At 46.9% G+C, this 17,786-nt stretch overlaps 1 protein-coding gene across 6 annotated transcripts in view; it reads left to right on the plus strand.

Annotated features, from left to right (window-relative positions):
* Positions 1 to 15,448, plus strand: part of Jaml (junction adhesion molecule like) — a 29,264-nt gene extending 13,816 nt beyond the window's left edge. For all 6 annotated transcript variants that reach the window (XM_021226756.2, XM_040730130.1, XM_040730131.1 and 3 more), the window contains 6 exons: positions 652 to 764; positions 4,848 to 5,079; positions 7,753 to 7,903; positions 10,486 to 10,546; positions 11,572 to 11,652; positions 14,904 to 15,448. In XM_021226756.2, coding sequence (XP_021082415.1) covers positions 652 to 764; positions 4,848 to 5,079; positions 7,753 to 7,903; positions 10,486 to 10,546; positions 11,572 to 11,652; positions 14,904 to 14,969 — 704 coding nt within the window. In that variant the 3' untranslated portion in view covers positions 14,970 to 15,448. The remainder of the gene's footprint in view (positions 1 to 651; positions 765 to 4,847; positions 5,080 to 7,752; positions 7,904 to 10,485; positions 10,547 to 11,571; positions 11,653 to 14,903) is intronic.
* Positions 15,449 to 17,786: the final 2,338 nt, after the last annotated feature.

Consider the following 17,786-nt stretch of genomic DNA (forward strand, 5'->3'; position numbering starts at 1 on the left):
AGAGTCTTGAGACTTTCTGTACTTCATCTGGACTTCAAATATGAGAGAAATTTGGAAAAGGAGCAAGATAAAGGAGTTAAAAGCAAGCAGAAAGAGTTTGCTATAGTATAAAAACAACAGGAACTTCAGACTTGGGTCAGTGGGGAGTAAGCGTATTCTCATGGCCAGGATGCCATGCCATTTTGAGAGAAGAGGCTCTTGAGTATTTTTGCCCACATGTTTGGTGTGACAGTGACATTTTGCTGCCGAGGATATTTAGCTGGACTTTATTTATTATTTATGTGTGTGGTGTGTGTGTGTGTGTGTGTGTGTGTGTGTACTCTTCATATACACAGGGTGCAGTTGTATTTGCCCTCCCTCATCTCTCTCTACCATTTTGTCTTGAGGCAGGGCCTCACACTAAGCTGGAAGCTCCATTTTGGCTAGGATGGCTGACCAGAGAGCTCTCAGGTTCACCTGTCTGTGATCCCAAATGCTGGTATTCCAAGGCAATGTGCTTGGCTTTTTACATGGGTGTTAGGGATTTGAACTCAGGTTCTTTGGCTTGCTGAGTAAGCATTCTTATCTACTGAGTCATCTTCCCAGCCCCCAGCCTTTATTGTCTGGAAACTCTGGTTATATGTCTGACTCAGTTTATCTCTTCATTCCCAGAGCTCACAGTCCATGTAGGCAGTTCAGCTGAGATGGGATGTTTCTTCCAGAGCACAGAAGAGAAGCATGTGACCAAGGTGGACTGGATGTTTTCTTCCGAAAAGCATGCCAAGGTAAGGGGTAACGCTCCCTGTAGAGACATCTAGGGCTGGAGGCAGGGGAGGGCAGGGAGAGGAGAATCAGGAGTCAGGTACCCTGTGGTAGGCCTGTGGAGGGCGACATTGCAGAGGCCCAGGACTGGGAGTCTGTCAGACCTGGCCTCTTGCTTTAGGTACTTGTCTGGACAAGTTTGGCTTCTTTGTGGGAAATATGATTTTATTGATGAGAAGGAGTGAGGGAGGAGAAGATGGAAGAGAAGGGAGGAGCATTAAAGGAGGAGGGAGGGAAGGAGGAGGGAGGGGAGAAAGATGAGGAAGGTGAGGAGAGGAGGAGAAGGAAGTGTGGGAGGGAAAGGGGAAGGAGGAGGGGAGAAGAGGTGATTGCCCAAATGTTCAGGTTTCTCAGACCGTGGTGTGCAATGGGACATGGAAAGCACTTTGTATGCGATGGATGTGGTCACTTCATTGCACAATCCCTGTGTGTGTGTGTGTGTGTGTGTGTGTGTGTGTGTGTGTGTGTGTGTGTGTGTGTGTGTGTGTGGCCTAACCCAGAAAGCAATGGGCTAGGCATAAGAATACATTCTTACCCTGCTGTGTGCTATTTCTGTAAACTTTGCCTGGTGCTCCGTTACTCACTTTGTGTGATGGAGAGTGTTTGTTTGTTTTCCAGCTTTATAGACTTTCCAGGGATTGGGATTGGTAGACTGTTAGGAGCCAAAGTGAAAGGATAATTCATAGGAACTGTAAACCAATAAGTAGCAAGTTAGTTCATTGGTCTAACAGATCTCAACAATGACATGGTGATGTATTTAGGAGTCAAATTGTGTACGGAGGACTAGTGAGATGGCCCTCGCTTGCTACCAAGCTTGATGACCTGAGTTCAGCCCCTGGGTCCTGTATGACAGAAGGAGAGAACAGAGTTCTATAGACTATCCTCTGAGTTTTTACATTTACACCATGCAACTGCCCCTCAGTAAACAAATGGAATAAAAACACTTTATGAGTGGCATCTTAGTTGACTTATTGACAGAAGTTAAAGTTCAAAGTTTTATAAATGATTTCAGTTTTTTAAATTAGAATGCATTCTAGGACATCTCTCCAACAAAGGCACTCACACTTACCTGATTCTTGGATGCTATCTGAGAACATTGGAAAGGGTGGCATCATGGTAGAGGGTGGGAGATGATATGTAGCCCCAAGTTCCCTCCTAAGAACTTGTCATGTATTTAAGTTTTTGTTGATTTATTTGCTTTATTTTCTGTGAGTGTTTTTTCTTTCAAATATGCATATGTACCATGTGCATGCCTGATGTCCATGGATGGGGGAGGTGGTGTCTGATTCTCTAGAACTGGAGTACTGATGGTTGTGAGCCATTGTGTGGGTGCCAGGAGCTGAACTTGGGTCTTCTGTAAGAACAAGTACTGTATAAACAACTGAGCTGCCTGGACCAGCAGATAGTTCTTTATTGGCAAGCTCCTAAGGGGAGGTGGCCTTGAGATGAAGTTTGGCATTAGGACGTCTCGCACAAGCTTATGGCTCAGACAAGCAAGTTTATTAGGAGGCACAGCACCTTATACAGTATTTTTAGGGGAGAAATGGGACAGAGCCATCAGAAACCATCATACAATGGGGCAGAGTCAGCAGGAAGCTAATCAGGCAATGTTGCACAAGGGGACACAGGGTGTCTCAAGGACTTTACAGACTGAGCATACATCAGCCTCGGGGCTGGTAACTACAGCCCCTTAGAGTGGGAAGAGTTGGGTTCTCAGGATCTGAAGCCACAGCTCCCCCAGTGCCCTGGCCCTAGGCTATTCCAGGCTCTGTCAAGCATGTTCTTGGTTTTAGAGAAGGAGCTATGTTCCTTCTCCACACATCAAGGCCTCAGGGAAAGCGCTGGATCAGCCCAGCCCTCAACACTGAATCCATCTCTCCAGCCCCCATTGCCATGCATGTCTTTGCCATCCATCAAATGATTCACAACAGAAAGAAGAGTTGGGACCAAGTGTCTCCATTTGTGTTTCTGCCTATAACTCATTACCTTCACTCAAAGGCTTTTCTTCTTTTTGGAAAAAAGATCTAGGGCTAGAAACGTAGCTCATTGGTAGAAAGAACACTTGCCTTGTGTGCATAAGGTCATGATTTCAATCCTTACCTCTACCATGACCACCGTCACCAAACATCCACATACCTTTGTAAAACATTTCAACATTCATTCATTTAAAGACCTTGTCTTGCCCTGGTGGTGGTGGTGCACGCCTTTAATTCCAGCAGAGGCAGGCGGATCTCTGTGAATTCAAAGCCAGCCTGGTCTACAGAGTGAGTTCCAGGACAGCCAGGGAATCACAGAGAAACCCTGTTTCAAAACAAAACAAAACCTAAACAAAGACCCTGTCCTGATGCGATGGTAATAGTAAGGGGGGGGGTGGGATTCGCAGTGAGACAATGACAAACTGAATATCTAAAGCAACAAAACGTTAAGAGGCATGAAGAACCTTAAGCAGAGTTCTGTGGTTGTTATTCTATGTAGATGTCAGGCAACCTCATCAAGGTAGTGGTCTGAAGAAAATGAGGGGAGACGACCAGAGGGCTCCAGCCAGAGGGCTGCAGTTACAGGAGTAGCACGAGCAGTAGGCCTGAGGCCAGCATTCAGGAGGTAGCTGGGTGTCTGTGTAACTAAATCTAGTGAAGGAACTGGAAATAGGTGTGAGACAAGGAAAAGAGATCAGGGCAGAGCATATAGGGCCTAGAGGAGAAAAGAGGGGCTGGGAGAGGTGTAGAGCAGAGGAAGGACATGCTGGGTCTTAGGTTTTTGGTTTTTGTTGTTGGTGGTGGTGGTGGAGGTTTTTTCTCCCCTCTTAGGTTTTTAAAAACTCATTCACCGAGGTTAGACTGTGGGGAAGGGTGAGCAGGGAGACAGGTGAGAAGCCCGTGCAGGAGAGCAGCTCCTGGTAGAGATGAGGTGTAGCTCAGGTCTGGTGCGACAGCAGCAGGGAGCTGAGAAGGGTGGTCTGGGATGTGTTTTGAAGGCAGAGTGACTTCTGGTGAGCTTGATACAAGCTGCTTAAGAAAGGGGAGGATGGTTCTAAGGTCTTTAGCCTGAACATCGGGAAGAGGACATTGCCATTTGTTGAAACAGGATGGGAGGAAAGAAGTGGTTCTAAGGACAACAGTCAATTTTAGACACTTTATCTGACCGTTGGAAATCCAACTGAAGTGCCAGAGACAATAGTGTACCCCCCTCCTCTGTCTGTCTGTCTGTCTGTCTGTCTGTCTGTCTCTCTCTCTCTCTCTCACTTCTCTCTCTGTCTCCGTATCTCCTTCCCTCCCTCCCTTCCTTCCTCTCTTTCTTCCTTTATTTTTCTGGAAAAGAGCAAAGAGTGAAATAATTTTAGTTTATATTTTCATTGTATATATGTGTGTGTGTTTCTGTGTCTCTCTGTCTCTGTCTCTCTGTCTTCATCTGTCTCTGTATATGTGTCTCTCTGTCTCTCTTTGTGTGTATGTATGTTTCTGTGTCTCTTTGTCTCTCTGTCTTCATCTGTCTCTGTATATGTGTCTCTCTGTCTCTCTTTGTGTGTATGTATGTTTCTGTGTCTCTGTCTCTCTGTCTTCATCTGTCTCTGTATATGTCTCTCTCTCTCTCTCTTTGTGTGTGTGTGTGTGTGTGTTTCTCTGTCTCCAGCTTTCTCTTGTCTTTAGCTCTGGTGCTGGAGATTAAACTCAGGATTTCACGTATACTAGGCAAGCACTCTGCTGCAGAATTATAACTTTCTCTCCTTCACTCCTTATTCAGAGACAGAGTCTGGCCAAATTGCTCACTTGTACCTTCTATCCTCTGGCCTCAGCCTCCTGAGCGGCTAGGATCATAGGCCAGAGCCACCAACCTCTGTTAAACCACTTCTTCTGATGGGACAGTTGTTTGTGGTTTGGTGCCATCCTCACTAGTACACATGTGTTTATACACTTGCATGTGAACATGACTTTGTGTTATCTAACACCCTCCCTGCTCTCACGTGGCAGGGCCTTGTCAGCTCTGAGGTCTCCCCAGAACACACCCTGCAGTCCTCCAAGCCTCATGCTTTTGACCTTTCCTTGTAGGAGGAGGTTGTCTGGCGCCATAACTTAAACATGCCTAGTGGCTACTTCCAGAACCAGGGCCGCTTCCAAAACCGTGTAAACCTGATCGGCGACATCTCCCACAATGATGGCTCTATCATGCTTCAAACAGTGAAAGTGTCTGACCAAGGAAACTACACCTGCCACATCTACTTGGGGAAGCTGGAGTCTAGGAAAACCACTGTGCTGCGAGTGCTCCAGGAAGACTCTCAAAGTATCTAATGTTTGGGTGGAGAGGGTTGAGGGGCTATGCATGACAGCAGGGCCGTGTCTGGAGTGAGCCAGGGAGGCTACAGGCATGCCCAGTGGAAGGAGGCATGGTTCTCAGGGACTGACCTTGGACTTGCACAACCCTGAGAGCGATTCCTTCAGCTCGGCTCACCAGGTGCCTGGGCTCGCCTTGCCCTCGTTCTGTCTGGTGTTAGGCATGGAAAGGGGGCGCTAACATGGCGAGCACCAAATCTCTGCCAAACCCCATTTGTGGCCAGAGCTCAGAGGTGGAGTGGAATAGAGATCCGAGTCATGTTTGCTTGACTTTGAGGGAGTCGTACATTCTTGTGATGGGAAACTAATCCTAAACTGTGAAAGACAGCAAGCAACAGAGAGAAAATCGGAAGGTTCCGGAATAAGAAACAGAGGGGTTTCTGACAAAAGGTTTTATGTTCTGGCAAACTGTGCACCGAGGAGAACAGAGCCTTAATTGTGCTGTCTGGGGCAGGCTAAGGTTAAATCATAACTCGGTTAGTAGTCAGGATGTGGCCTGTGGGCTTTGCCTCTCACTGGGGCCTAAAGAAGCTGCTGGTGGTTGGCTAAGCGTGGGGAGAGACCACTAGAAAGGGAAGTGCCTCAGTGTCTCAGTCCAGAGACATCTTCAAGGAGTTTCTGCATCCCTGTGTGTGCTCCATGCTTACAAGCTTTCCCTTCCATCCCACGGAAAAGCACATCAAGGTGGGAGCAGGGGCTCACCTCCTTCTGAGGCCACCCACCCACAGGCATGTCTACACCTGCCCGGTGCTGAGGCAGATGAGCTCCTGCCTGCCCTGTGCTCCCGGGACGCTTTGAGCTTGTAGGTTCTCTTCCACTCATGTTCAGCTCACTTCCTTCTCCCGCTGCTGTCGCTTCAGGTCTCACCCTACAGCTCTGTTTTCCTTCAGGCTCATTCTGCCAGGTCCACTCTACCTTTTGTGACCAGTGGCACGCAGGTCACCCATCCCCAGCCTTCTCAGGGCAGTGATGCCAGACGCTGTGTTCAACCTCCATTCTATAGTGGGCACAATTAGATTGGCACAAATGTTTATAAACAGCCATGTGTGTCCCCTGATATCTGAGGAAATTTGGTTCCGGAACTTTCTCCTCCATTGAAAACATCAAAATCTGTGGGTGCTTAAGCTCCCTCTATAAAAATGCCATATTAAACAATACTTGTTTATTGCAGACACTCCAGTATACTCAAAATCACTTCTAGATTATCGGTAATACCTAATATAAGTAATTGTTGCAAGAAAAAAAGGTCTTCATATAATTCAACACAGATAACAGTTTTGCAGTTGATCTAATCCAAGCATGAGGACATATGGAGATGAGGGCTGGTTGTGTGGGGGGTGGGCAGGAGTTATTATATGCATGCATGTATTTCAACTCCACACCAAATTTCTACAGAGCCTTCAAATATGCACGGCTCTCCCTCGTCCTATCTTCCTGACATTGGGGAAATACTACCACCATGGAAACAGTTATGGAACTGGATGCCAGGGAGTGCCCTTGATTCTTCCCTTTCCTAATGTAACAGATGAATAAGTTGCACCATTTCTATGGCTGGCTTTGAGGCTACCTTCCTTCCAGGCCTTCACTGGCCTTAGTTCTGACTGTCTTCTTCTCTGTTTTAGACCTTCAGCCTCTAACCATTCTGTGCTCTCATTCTTAGCCAGGGCCTTCTTTCTGAATCACAAGTTAGAGCGTTCCATCCCACCACGTATAGATACGCCTCTCACTGACTTCTCCTGTAGCAAAAAAAGCCCACCACTTTGCCGAGGCGATGACACTCCTTCCTGATGTGGACGCCATTATTTCTCCAGCCTACCACATCCTCAGCTTCAGCCTTTGAACTGCACCTATCAAGCTGTTTCCATTTCCTCAAAACACCCCGTCGGTCTACCAGACCCTGAAGACATCTTCTTGGCCTTCCTCTGCTTTATCAACAGCCCAACCAACTGAACACTTCTTTAAAAACTCACATTAAAATTTAACCCCTACCACCAAAGGTCTCTTCCCATGCTCTTCACAGAACCGAGCACCCCCTTTATCTGTGCCTCCCTATCCCCCCCACAGGCAGACATCTGTTGTCATGTTCCTCCTTAGAGGCAGGAACTGGCCATCAGTTGTCTTTGTAGACGTCTAGAGCTCTCCAGTACTAAAGAAATGCTGATATATGTCTTTAGAGTGAATAGATGAGCTGAGTGAAGGGTGTTACACCAGTGGGAAACACCCTGGATGCCCTATATAGCATTGTGACTGTGCATCTGGATGTTATAGCATAGAGACTATCATTTGCCCATAAAAATGTCAGTGGTCTTGCAAATGACTGTTCTATCTAGTCATCTGGTAAACCAAGTTTTAATACAGAATTACTGATGTAAAAGGGTGGTCTAGTATAGGTGAAGGCAGCCACTTCTCCCGCCAAGTTTAACTCTCACTTTAGGGCTAAGCAATGGGGTTGGATTGGCTCTTAGTCTAATGGGGATGGTGTTCCTGTGTCCCGGTATGGGATGCAGCCTGGCCTTCTTTCTCTGCTTCCTAACCTGGTTACTGCTATTTAGCATAGGGTTACTGGGGCTCTCTGCTCTTCTAGAATATTGCAACTCTCTCAAAACTTTCTCCCTTTCCCAAGTGTCGATTGCAACAACTCCTCGACCCCAGACCGATCGGCCGGTGATCCTGGATGGGAATCAGCTGGTGATAATTGTGGGAATTGTCTGCGCCACCTTCTTGCTGCTCCCAGTTTTGATACTCGTTGTGAAGAAAACCCAGTGGAATAAGAGGTACATGACCATCCCCGCCCCTTCGGCTGCGAGGCCAAGCATGTAGTCGGCTTCTAAATGAAAGTGGAAGAGTAGCTGTACCACCCTAATTTGGGCCTGATCTTGTCTAATCCAGGGTGGAAGAGAGCACCGTGCCCTGTGACGTTACATTGGTTCTGCCCCCTTCGCTCACCACACTGCAGAAAGGCTAGCACATTACTACACCATGCTCATTCTCCTTGCTGTTATATAAAGACTATCAGCTCCCTCACAAACGGGGGTTTGAGTGGAACACAATTCAGATACAGACCTCATGCAAGAGCTGTAATAGTACCCGAGGACTGCTTAAGAGAAGTTATGAACTGGGGAGGAGAGTGAAACAGGAAGTCCCTATGTAGCCCAGGCTGGCTTTGAACTCATGGTCCTCCTGTCTCAGCCCCTCATTTGCTGGCATTACAGGTGTGTACCACTATGCCTGGATTGAAATGTCTTCAAGGGCTGCATTTCATGACTGACTTTCCCAGACTCTTAGAAACGCCTGAATGCCAGGATACAGATGTTAGTATTTCACTATCAGCAGCTCTGTGCTCCTCTGTTTATAGAGTATTAGTGAAACATATTCGCAGTTTAAGCTAACACCCCAGATGAAGTCACAGCAACGAGAAAGACCCATAAAGACCAAGGAATGTTGACTTTTTTCTCTTTGACTGTGCTGAGGATTGAACCCCAGATCTTCCACATTCTAGACACACTTTCTACCACCAAGTCACACCACCTCTGGCCTCACAACGCTGATGTCTGAGTGACTTTTCCCAGGGATATGTAGACTGTAAAGAAAGCCACTGTGCCTGATCAGGTGCACCATTATTCCAAGAACTCTCTGATTCGGTGTTGAACTTGGCACCTCTAAGGGGTCATTGCACCAGGCATGCATTTGAGTGCAAGACTAAGAGCCAGACAGTGTAAGTTCCACTCCCAATTTATGTCCATACTCTGGGTCTCCGTGTCAAGGAAAGTCATTCTAAAGAAATACCACCATCCCAAGATTCCCACATAAATACAGTCACTGCAACTTGGCTGCCAATAAGAATCTGCAGTCATTGTGAGTAGGGCATTTCTCGGGAAGGCAATGGTTGGATGAAAGGGCATTCCACTGATATACCATTACATACAAGCCTGCAGCAGGTGACAGCATAGGATGGTAGCCAAGAAGGTGGTAAGGGGAATGTGCAGTGTGATCTTATAGGAAGGAAGAAATACCGTGTTGGTGTCAGGAGCCTGTACACAAACTCCCTTTGTCTGGGAGTTTACTTAGCCCGTTGTTGACAGGAGTTCTCAAGGATAGTGCTGAGGCCTTGTCCAACATTGAAGATAAGACTCCTGTTGGATAAGGGGACCACTTGGAAACCTCAGCTTCCAATGGTCTAACTCTGTAGTATTTGATTCATTCAACAGCAAGAACAGAGAATGTTTACATGCTAAAAACATTTCCATTTGAAACAAACATGATTTATTTTTATGCTTATACCATATATATATATATATCTGCCTTAGATCAAAACAGGAAAATAAAAAAGGTACATTTAATGACAAACGCATGAGGCAACTGGCCCAGAGATCAAAGTCACAGGGCTTGATCAGGGAGGGGTCAGAGCAAACAGCCTGGGGGGGCGGGGGCTGTCACTGGGGAGGCCACTGACCTGGGGAAAATGTGGTCTTGCTAGACGTGTGCTGCTCATTGTTCTCAGTACTGAAGACAAGACAGTGAAGTCAGATGTGATGGACTCACTCTATTAGTCGTTTAAGTTACATTTTCTCCTCTGTTCACATTTTACCCTCCCCTGAACTGCCCTCCCCTTCCCTCCCTTCCTGTTAAAATGAGGTCTCTTGGGCCAGTGAGATGCCTTGAGGTCAGTTCCCAGAACTCATATGAAAAGTCACATACTATGGCTTTGTGATCTCAGCTCTCCTATGGTGGGAAGAGATGTGGAGACAGGAGAATCACCTGGAAGCTAGCCAGTCAGCTCGCCTGGCACAGGCAGAGGGAGCAGAAACAGAGAGAGAGAGAGAGAGAGAGAGAGAGAGAGAGAGAGAGAGAGAGAGAGAGAGAGAGAGAGAGAGAGCAGATTATTAAAAGTTGTTCCCTGACCTCTACTCATATGTTGTAACTTGAGTGGCACACACACACACACACACACACACACACACACACATTGATGATGATGATAAACTTAAAATGAGTCTCTACATGCTGGTTTTGAACTCCTGGCTCCATGCTTCAGGAGTAGCTGGGACTTCAAGATGCCACTGTGCCCAGTTATGCTTTACCTCCCTCCCACTCTGGGACAGAAGTGGTTAGAATGGAAACAGAGAATGTGAAGCCATGTTTCAGCCTAAACTGTCCCCAGCCAGAAGAGCTGTTCTGTGTGCATTTAGTTCTGCCCAAGGGTCTCTCCATAGAGTGATGTAAAGATCCTATGTGACATGGGTGTCCCACTGGTTGCAAAACACCCAGTAAGTATTGGATCCTTTCTAAGCACACTTGAATCAGTGTGCCTTGTGAGGTTCAGTGTTCATTCCATGTGCTTTTCATGCCTTTACAGTTCAGTGAGTTCTACAGCTTCCCTGAAGAGCCTGGAGAACAAAGAGAAAACTAATCCAGAGGTGAGAGGACCCCCTGCCACCTGAGATGCACACCCCAGTAGGAAACACTGGGGGGTGGAGGGTGGAGGCCATCACTTGGGAACCATATCTTACTCATTAGTCTCAGCTCTCAGCTCACAGGTCATGACTGTGCACAGTAGTGACGCAGGAAGCCTCTATCACTGCTGCAGAGGAATGGGCTGGAACAGGGTAGCTTGGACCAGATCAGCACTGGGCAGCAGATCCTGGGGTCAGGTATAGGAAAGCGTCCTGAATCTGTAATCAGAAAGCTCTCCTCCCTTCAAGAGCTAAGGAGTTGGTGATTTCGAAGAGGCTCATTCAGGAACCTTTAGAGGAGACCAAGAAGGACTCCCCGTGCTCCCCATAGGGCTTAGAAGCAGAGTTATGAACAGGAGCTGAGAGATTAATTTCCCTGAGCTCCTATATTCTCGTCCTTCCTTTCCTCCTGTATCTCCTCCCTTCCCCCTTTTAGCTTTTAGACTTCTCTATGATAGACTTCCCGAGTTTTGGGCTGCTTTTGTCCCAAGAGGAGGATTTTTGTTCAAGCTGGTTCAATCCTTAGAAGCCTGAGGATGTGCCACTTTCCTAAGAGTGACACAACAGTGGATCACAGTCCTCAGATCTCAGAGCTGTGGGGTTCAGGGAGGGCTGCCCTTGGCACATCAACCCTCTGCCAGATGACAGCAGTTAGCTGATAATTAGTGCCAACTTGCCGTGACTTATCAGAAAGAACTGGCCACAGCCTACAGGTTATTCTTCAGGATGAGGGTCCCCCACTTCCAAGTCAATGCCTAGAGACACAAAGGTCTTTGGTTTTGAAGCAGGCAGTTTGGTTCTTGAGGCTGGTGCTGTTTCCTGTGACTTCATTCAGGAAGACTGACGCTGGAATGATCAGTGTAGCCATTCTCTGACTCTCTGTAACCCTCTGAACTCGGTGGCTTTGGTACCCGATGTCCTGTGAACAGGAGTAGGTGGTCTCTTTCCTGCATGACCCCTAAGAACTTTGTATTTTCCCCCCACCCCAGAAACATGTCTACTCCTCAATAACTACGTGGGAGTCGATGGAAGGACCAAGTGGACAATCGGAGGCCACCTACATGACCATGGTGAGGACTATTCTGGGCTGTTAGCTGGGCCAGGTTTCTGGAGAGGGAGCAGGTGTTGGGGAGGATATAGCCCAGGCTCTGGGAGCCAGGAGTGGTGAGGCCACCCCAAGAGCTTGTTTTCAGAGGACAGATTTTTTGTTTTTGTTTTCCCAAGCAGTAGGAAGTCTAGAGAATAAACTCTGTTTAGTATTAAAGTCGGTGATAAAGAGTACAAGCAGAGAAAGTAGTGGGGAGACCTACCCTCATTAGCCCAGCTCTGGTCAGATAGATGTAATAAAGCACATTAGATAATCAGACAAGGCTTGCAGGAGAATGAAAGGTGGAAGTAGGGGCTAGGGATGCTGTTCGGTGTATAGAGCGATTGTTTCCCTGGGCTTGAATCCCAGTGCCATGTAAGTTGGTTGTAGTAGTACATACCTGTAATCCCAGGACTGAAGAGGTAGGAACAAGGGATTAAGAAATCCAGGGTTGCTGGACAGTGGTGTCGCACGCCTTTAATCCCAGCACTCGGGAGGCAGAGGCAGGCGGATCTCTGTGAGTTCGAGGCCAGGCTAGATCCATCGACAGCCTCCAAAACAATACAGAGAAACCCTGTCTCGTAAAACCAAAAAAAAAAAGAAAGAAAGAAAGAAAGCAATCCAGGGTTGCTGGATGGTGGTGGCGCACTCCTTTAATCCCAGCAGTCTGGAGGCAGAGGCAGGTGGATCTCTGAGTTTGAGACCAGCTTTGTCTATAGAGTGAGTTCCAGGACTTCCAGAGCTACACAGAGAAACCCTGTCTCCAAAAACAAACAAACAAACAAACAAACAAACAAAGTTCAGGGTCATTCTCAGCTGCATACCCAGTTTAAGGACCCTGTCTCCAAACAAGCTGTGGGGCTAGGGAAATGGCTTGGTAAAGTGCTTGCTGCGCAGGCATGAGGAGCTGAGTTTGAATGTGCACATAAAAAGCTCCTAGCACACCCATCTATAATCCCAGTGCATATGGTAAGATGAGCGGTGGAAACAGTCCGGTGTAGGTGACAGCAAACAAGAAAGAGACCCTGCCTCAAATGAGGCTTCTGCAGGTGCACACAACTGCACACGCATACGTGCATACATGCCCACACGTCATATACACTCAGAGTTTTTGTTTTTTGTTTTTACGAGGCAGGGTTTCTCTGTATTGTTTTGGAGGCTATCGGTCCAGCCCGGCCTCGAACTCACAGAGATCCGCCTGCCTCTGCCTCCCGAGTGCTGGGATTAAAGGCGTGCGCCACCACCGCCCGGCTCACTCAGAGTTTTTAAAAAGGTAAAATAGGGTCCTTTTGGCCATTGGCTTTGTTTATTCTGAACTTGGTTATTACCTTCTCATGGCCTAACTGACATGCGGGCTGCCGGCAACTCAGGGAAGAAGGCACCTGGAAATGGCTGTGCAAGGAGTAGGGGTAGGAAGAAAGGAATTGGCTGACAGTGGCAACACATTATTTTGTAGACTGATTAATGGTCCCTGCCCTGTGACGGAGCTGTGTTGTGTTGGGTTCAGGAAGGCAGGCCTCCAGAGTGTGTGGAATGATGGGCTGTTGGCCCTGTCACCCTGCACAGAGACACATGACTCCCAGCTGATAGGAGTGGAGAAAGCTCTGCCTAGGCAGTGTGAGATCAGAGATCTGGCCCCATTCCACCAAGTAAAACATTAGCCCTTCTGAAGTTGTGGGTGAATAGACTCATTTTCTTTTACGTCCTCTTTCCATTATTACCATGTGACACTCCAGCATCAGGCCAGGCCTCATCCTGCTGACATGGCTATGGTAGGAGAGTCACCTACAAACACTGTAGGATGTCTTGAAATGGAGATAGGTTGGAGCAACAGAGCTCTGGCCTCTGTGGGCACCTATACTCATATGCAGACCTCCCCCATATATACATACTTTTAAAAAAAGAAAATCTTAAAAAAAAACCACATGCTAGGCATGGTGGCATCTACCTTTAGTCCTAGTATTTGGGAGGCAGAGGCAAGTGGATCTCTGGGTTCCAGGCCAGCCTGGTCTCAGAGTGAGTTCCAGGCCAGCCAGGGCTACACAGAGAAACCCTGTCTCAAGATAAATAGATAGATAGATAGATAGATAGATAGATAGATAGATAGATAGATAGATGAAGCAATATGTGTGCCAAAATAAATAAACCTGTAGGAGGCTGGCAGGTGGCTAAGCAGTTAGGAGTGCTAACTCTGCAATTGTGAGGACCACAGTTCAATCCTAGTGCCATGTAACAGGCACATCCAGCTCCAAGGGATAATCCAGTATCTTTTTCTGGTCCCTATGCATATAATGATGTACACACACACACACACACACACACACACACACACACACACACACACACACACACACCCTTGTGGCCAACTCTGGGTTGCAGGCCCTTGTTTGAAATCTTAGCAGCAGAGGTGTTCTTTGATAGAAAATGACAATAAAGAGCCTGTCATCTTATTGCTGTTGACTTGATTAAATTGCTTTAATGTAGACTTGTGTCTTTGTTTCCAGAATCCATGGGTTAAGCTAACCACAAGTAGAAAATATTTGGGAAATGTCTGCAATGAGCATGTGCAGACATTTTCTTATTATTCCGTAGGTATCACATCAGAACACCTAATCACATAGTGTTTACATTGTATCAAAGGAAGTGGGGAGGCGATTTTAAGTACAAAGAGCATGTATGATATGTAGGTTATATACAAGTGTCAAGCCACTTCTAGGGCCTTGAACATCCATGGGTCTTGATATCTGCAGGATTCCTGTACCCAGTCTCCCACCGACAACGCATTTCTCAGGATCTCCACATGGTGGTTCAGGTCTCAGACTTGGGCATTAGATGTCTGGATCCATACCCTGCTTCCATAACTTCGCAGATGATACTTAGAGGCAGGCAACAGCGTCTATGAGCTTGTTTTCTTATCTTAGAGTTCAAGGTCATTCTCTGCTATATAGTAAGTTTGAGGCCAGCCTGGGTCACTTGAGACCCTGTTTCAAAAAAAGAGAAAAGGAACATTTGCCCCATTGAGGGTGAGGACCAAATGAGGCAATGCATATAGAATTTAGTATTGTGCCAAACATATGAGGAACATTTCAATGCGTGGCTGCTACTGCTGTTTTTTGACTTACTCTTTTTTCTGTGATGGGGATTGAACCCAGGACTTTGCTGGTCAGACACTTCACTTCTGAGCTTCCCTAACCACTTACACGTGTGTTTGTTTCTTCTTCTCTCCCATCCCAGCACCCAGTTTGGCCCTCTTCCTCCAGAGCACCCAATCTGGCCCTCTCTTCAGTCAGATCCAAGTAATCCAGTTTAAAAAACAAACCAAAAAAAAAAAAAAAACAGTCAGCTTGGGAGATTCCCAAAGCAGAAACTTTCTGAGAAGAAAGAGGGCATTTCATCTCGGCAGCAGCAAAGACTCTGTTTTTGGTGGCCCCTGAGCCACCATGCCAGCTATTTTAGACTTCTGCATCCTCGGCTGGTCTCTGCCTCCATTAGAAGCCTGAAGATGGAGGGCTTGGAGTCTGGCAGGAAGACAGACCTGCTCCATATACACAGGCACTGATGAGGGAAGGGAGACTCTGGGTGTCTCCCAGAAGCAGTGTGCTGGCTGGTAGGGTGAAGAGGCTGGCTGGCCCACCTGTGGTCTCAAGCAGTCCCTTGGTTCAGATCTTTAATGTGAACAGTGTTTTCTGTGAATGAGCTACTAAGAGACTCAGAAAGATACAATCCAACAAAAATAATTCTTTTGATGAATTATCCCCAAATAAATGTGGCTTGTGGGAGTCATCCTTTTTTATGTCCTGGGTGAAGGGTGAGGTGGGGGATTTGAAGTATGGAACTCCTGAGAAAGTATCCCTAGAGGAGAGCCACAAGGGACTCAACACATGGGGACATGTGGTTCTGGGGAAGGTTATGAGGTGACACGTTGGAAGTGGGGTATGAAAACAAGCCTGGGATTTAACTCAGTAGTTTTCCTCACCTTGGGGATCTGCATTAGTGGCTGCAGGCTAGGCCTATGGAGTTTGGGCATGTCTTTTCAACAGCATTGAACAGGCCTGCCAGAGCAAACAGACAATGACTGAACTCTTGGTCTGAAATATGCAGATCCTGTACTTTTGGTTGCTATCACGAGATTTAAAAGGGTTGATCTTATTTTTTTTTTATTTTAAATTGGGGGTAGTGATAGAGGTGGAGGAGAGATGGCTCAGCGGTTTAGAGAACTGACTGCTCTTGCAGAGGACCCAGGTTTGAGTCCCAGAATCCACATGGCATCACATCACTGTCGGTAACTCCAGACCCAGGGGATCTGACACCTTCTTCTGGTCTCTTTGGTCTTTATATGCACATGGTGCATGGACAAAGATACAGGCAAAACACCCAGGCACATAAGATAAAAATAAATGTTAAAAAATAAAAACTAAATACAAAAGGTTGACCTTAAAAAACCTTCATGTTTTAAGCTTGGCAGTGGTGGTGCATGCCTTTAGTCTCAGCACTCAGGAGGCAGAGGCAGGTGGATCTCTGAGAGTTCAAGACCAGCCTGGTCTACAGGAGCTAGTTCCAGGACAGCCTCCAAAGCTACACAGAGAAACCCTGTCTCAAAGAAAAAAAAAGGAAACAACAACAAAGAAATCCTTTGTTTTTCTCAAACTTGATTTGTGGTTCCTGGAGGTCAGCTGGGAACCCAAATTCTAGTCACCTCTCCTTGACTACCACAGACCTTTCCTCATTTTCTGTGTCTTTCTCCTCACTTGGCCAATCATGGGCAGGGTAGGTCTTCTTTAAGTCAGTCTCACCCCACCCTACCCCACCGTTAGAAGGGCTGGGGATTGAACTTGGATCTTGTTCACACCAGGCAAGTGCTCTATTGAGCTACATATGACTCAGCTCCTGGGTCACTGACTTCTTTGCTTGTTTGAGACAAGGTGTAACTCAAGACTTGTGGCTGAGGACGCCATACACTTTGATAAACATGGAGAAACCAGCCTGTAACTGCTTGAAATCTCCCTCCTTGTTGGCTAGCTTTCATAGTGCCAGGTGTTGTGTAGACCATGGAGGAAGGAAACATCAGTGATCTTACTCACCAATGGACCATGCACTGAGATGCACTGAACCCATGGTCCAGTAGTTACATGATCCTTATGGGAGTAATCAACCACTTTCTGATTGGATGAGAGGCCTGCTCCACAGGAGGGAATTCACTGCCTGATACTGTAAACCTAGCCAAAAGTCTATAGCTAGGGATGTCCTAGGTTCTAGGGGGAAACCTACTACTAATGCTTTGGTAAATGTTTATGTTGTGGAGCTGTCTTCTATATATTAATGTTTATACTGATAGAGGAGTGCTGCTGCTGGCCTTGGTCAGACAACATTCTTCTGGTAGTGGGCGGCCGTTAGTGCAGAGATTCGTAAATGGTCAGAGAGCTGCAAATAAGAGATTGCTGAGTGCTGCCCTCCAAACGGGACATCTGCACCAAGGCCGCCAAGGCTCAGGGACATTGCCAAAAGGAGCAGAAAAGAAGTCAGGGCTGGAACATGGGAAAGAGTGCTGTGGATGTCTTCTGGACTTGACAACAGCTGTAGGTTCCCTGCAGGAGATCCAGCCAATCAGCATTCCAGCACCAGTGGGGGAGAAGTTCACCAAGGCCCACCCCTATCTGAGGAGCTGCTGGGAGGTGATGTCTGTTGGGAGAGTCAATTTTTTTTCAGCGTGTGGTCATTAATAGGTCATCTACGTCTCCAGGATGACCACACACCCATGTGTGTATGTGTGTATGAACAGCACTAGTTGGACTCAGTGAGTTATTAAAAAATTAAGAGGAAATTAGTCTTGAGAGATGGTTCAGCGGTTAAGAGCATATGCTGTTCTTCCAGAAGACCCAGGTTCAATTCACAGCACCCACATGGTAGCTCACAACCATCTGTAACTCCAGTTCCAGGGGATCCTTCTGGCCTCTGTGAGCATCAGGCATGCATGAGATGCACAGATATACTTGGAAGCAAAGAGCTCATACACATAAAATAAAATCTTTAAACAATTAAAAATGTAAAAGAGAACATGAAGGGTACATCAGCCTCAACCCCGGGAGTGCTGGGATAAATCCACTATATCAGCCAGAC

The sequence above is a fragment of the Mesocricetus auratus genome, unplaced genomic scaffold, assembly GCF_017639785.1.
Source record: "Mesocricetus auratus isolate SY011 unplaced genomic scaffold, BCM_Maur_2.0 Super-Scaffold_100022, whole genome shotgun sequence".
NCBI classification, from domain to species: domain Eukaryota; kingdom Metazoa; phylum Chordata; class Mammalia; order Rodentia; family Cricetidae; genus Mesocricetus; species Mesocricetus auratus.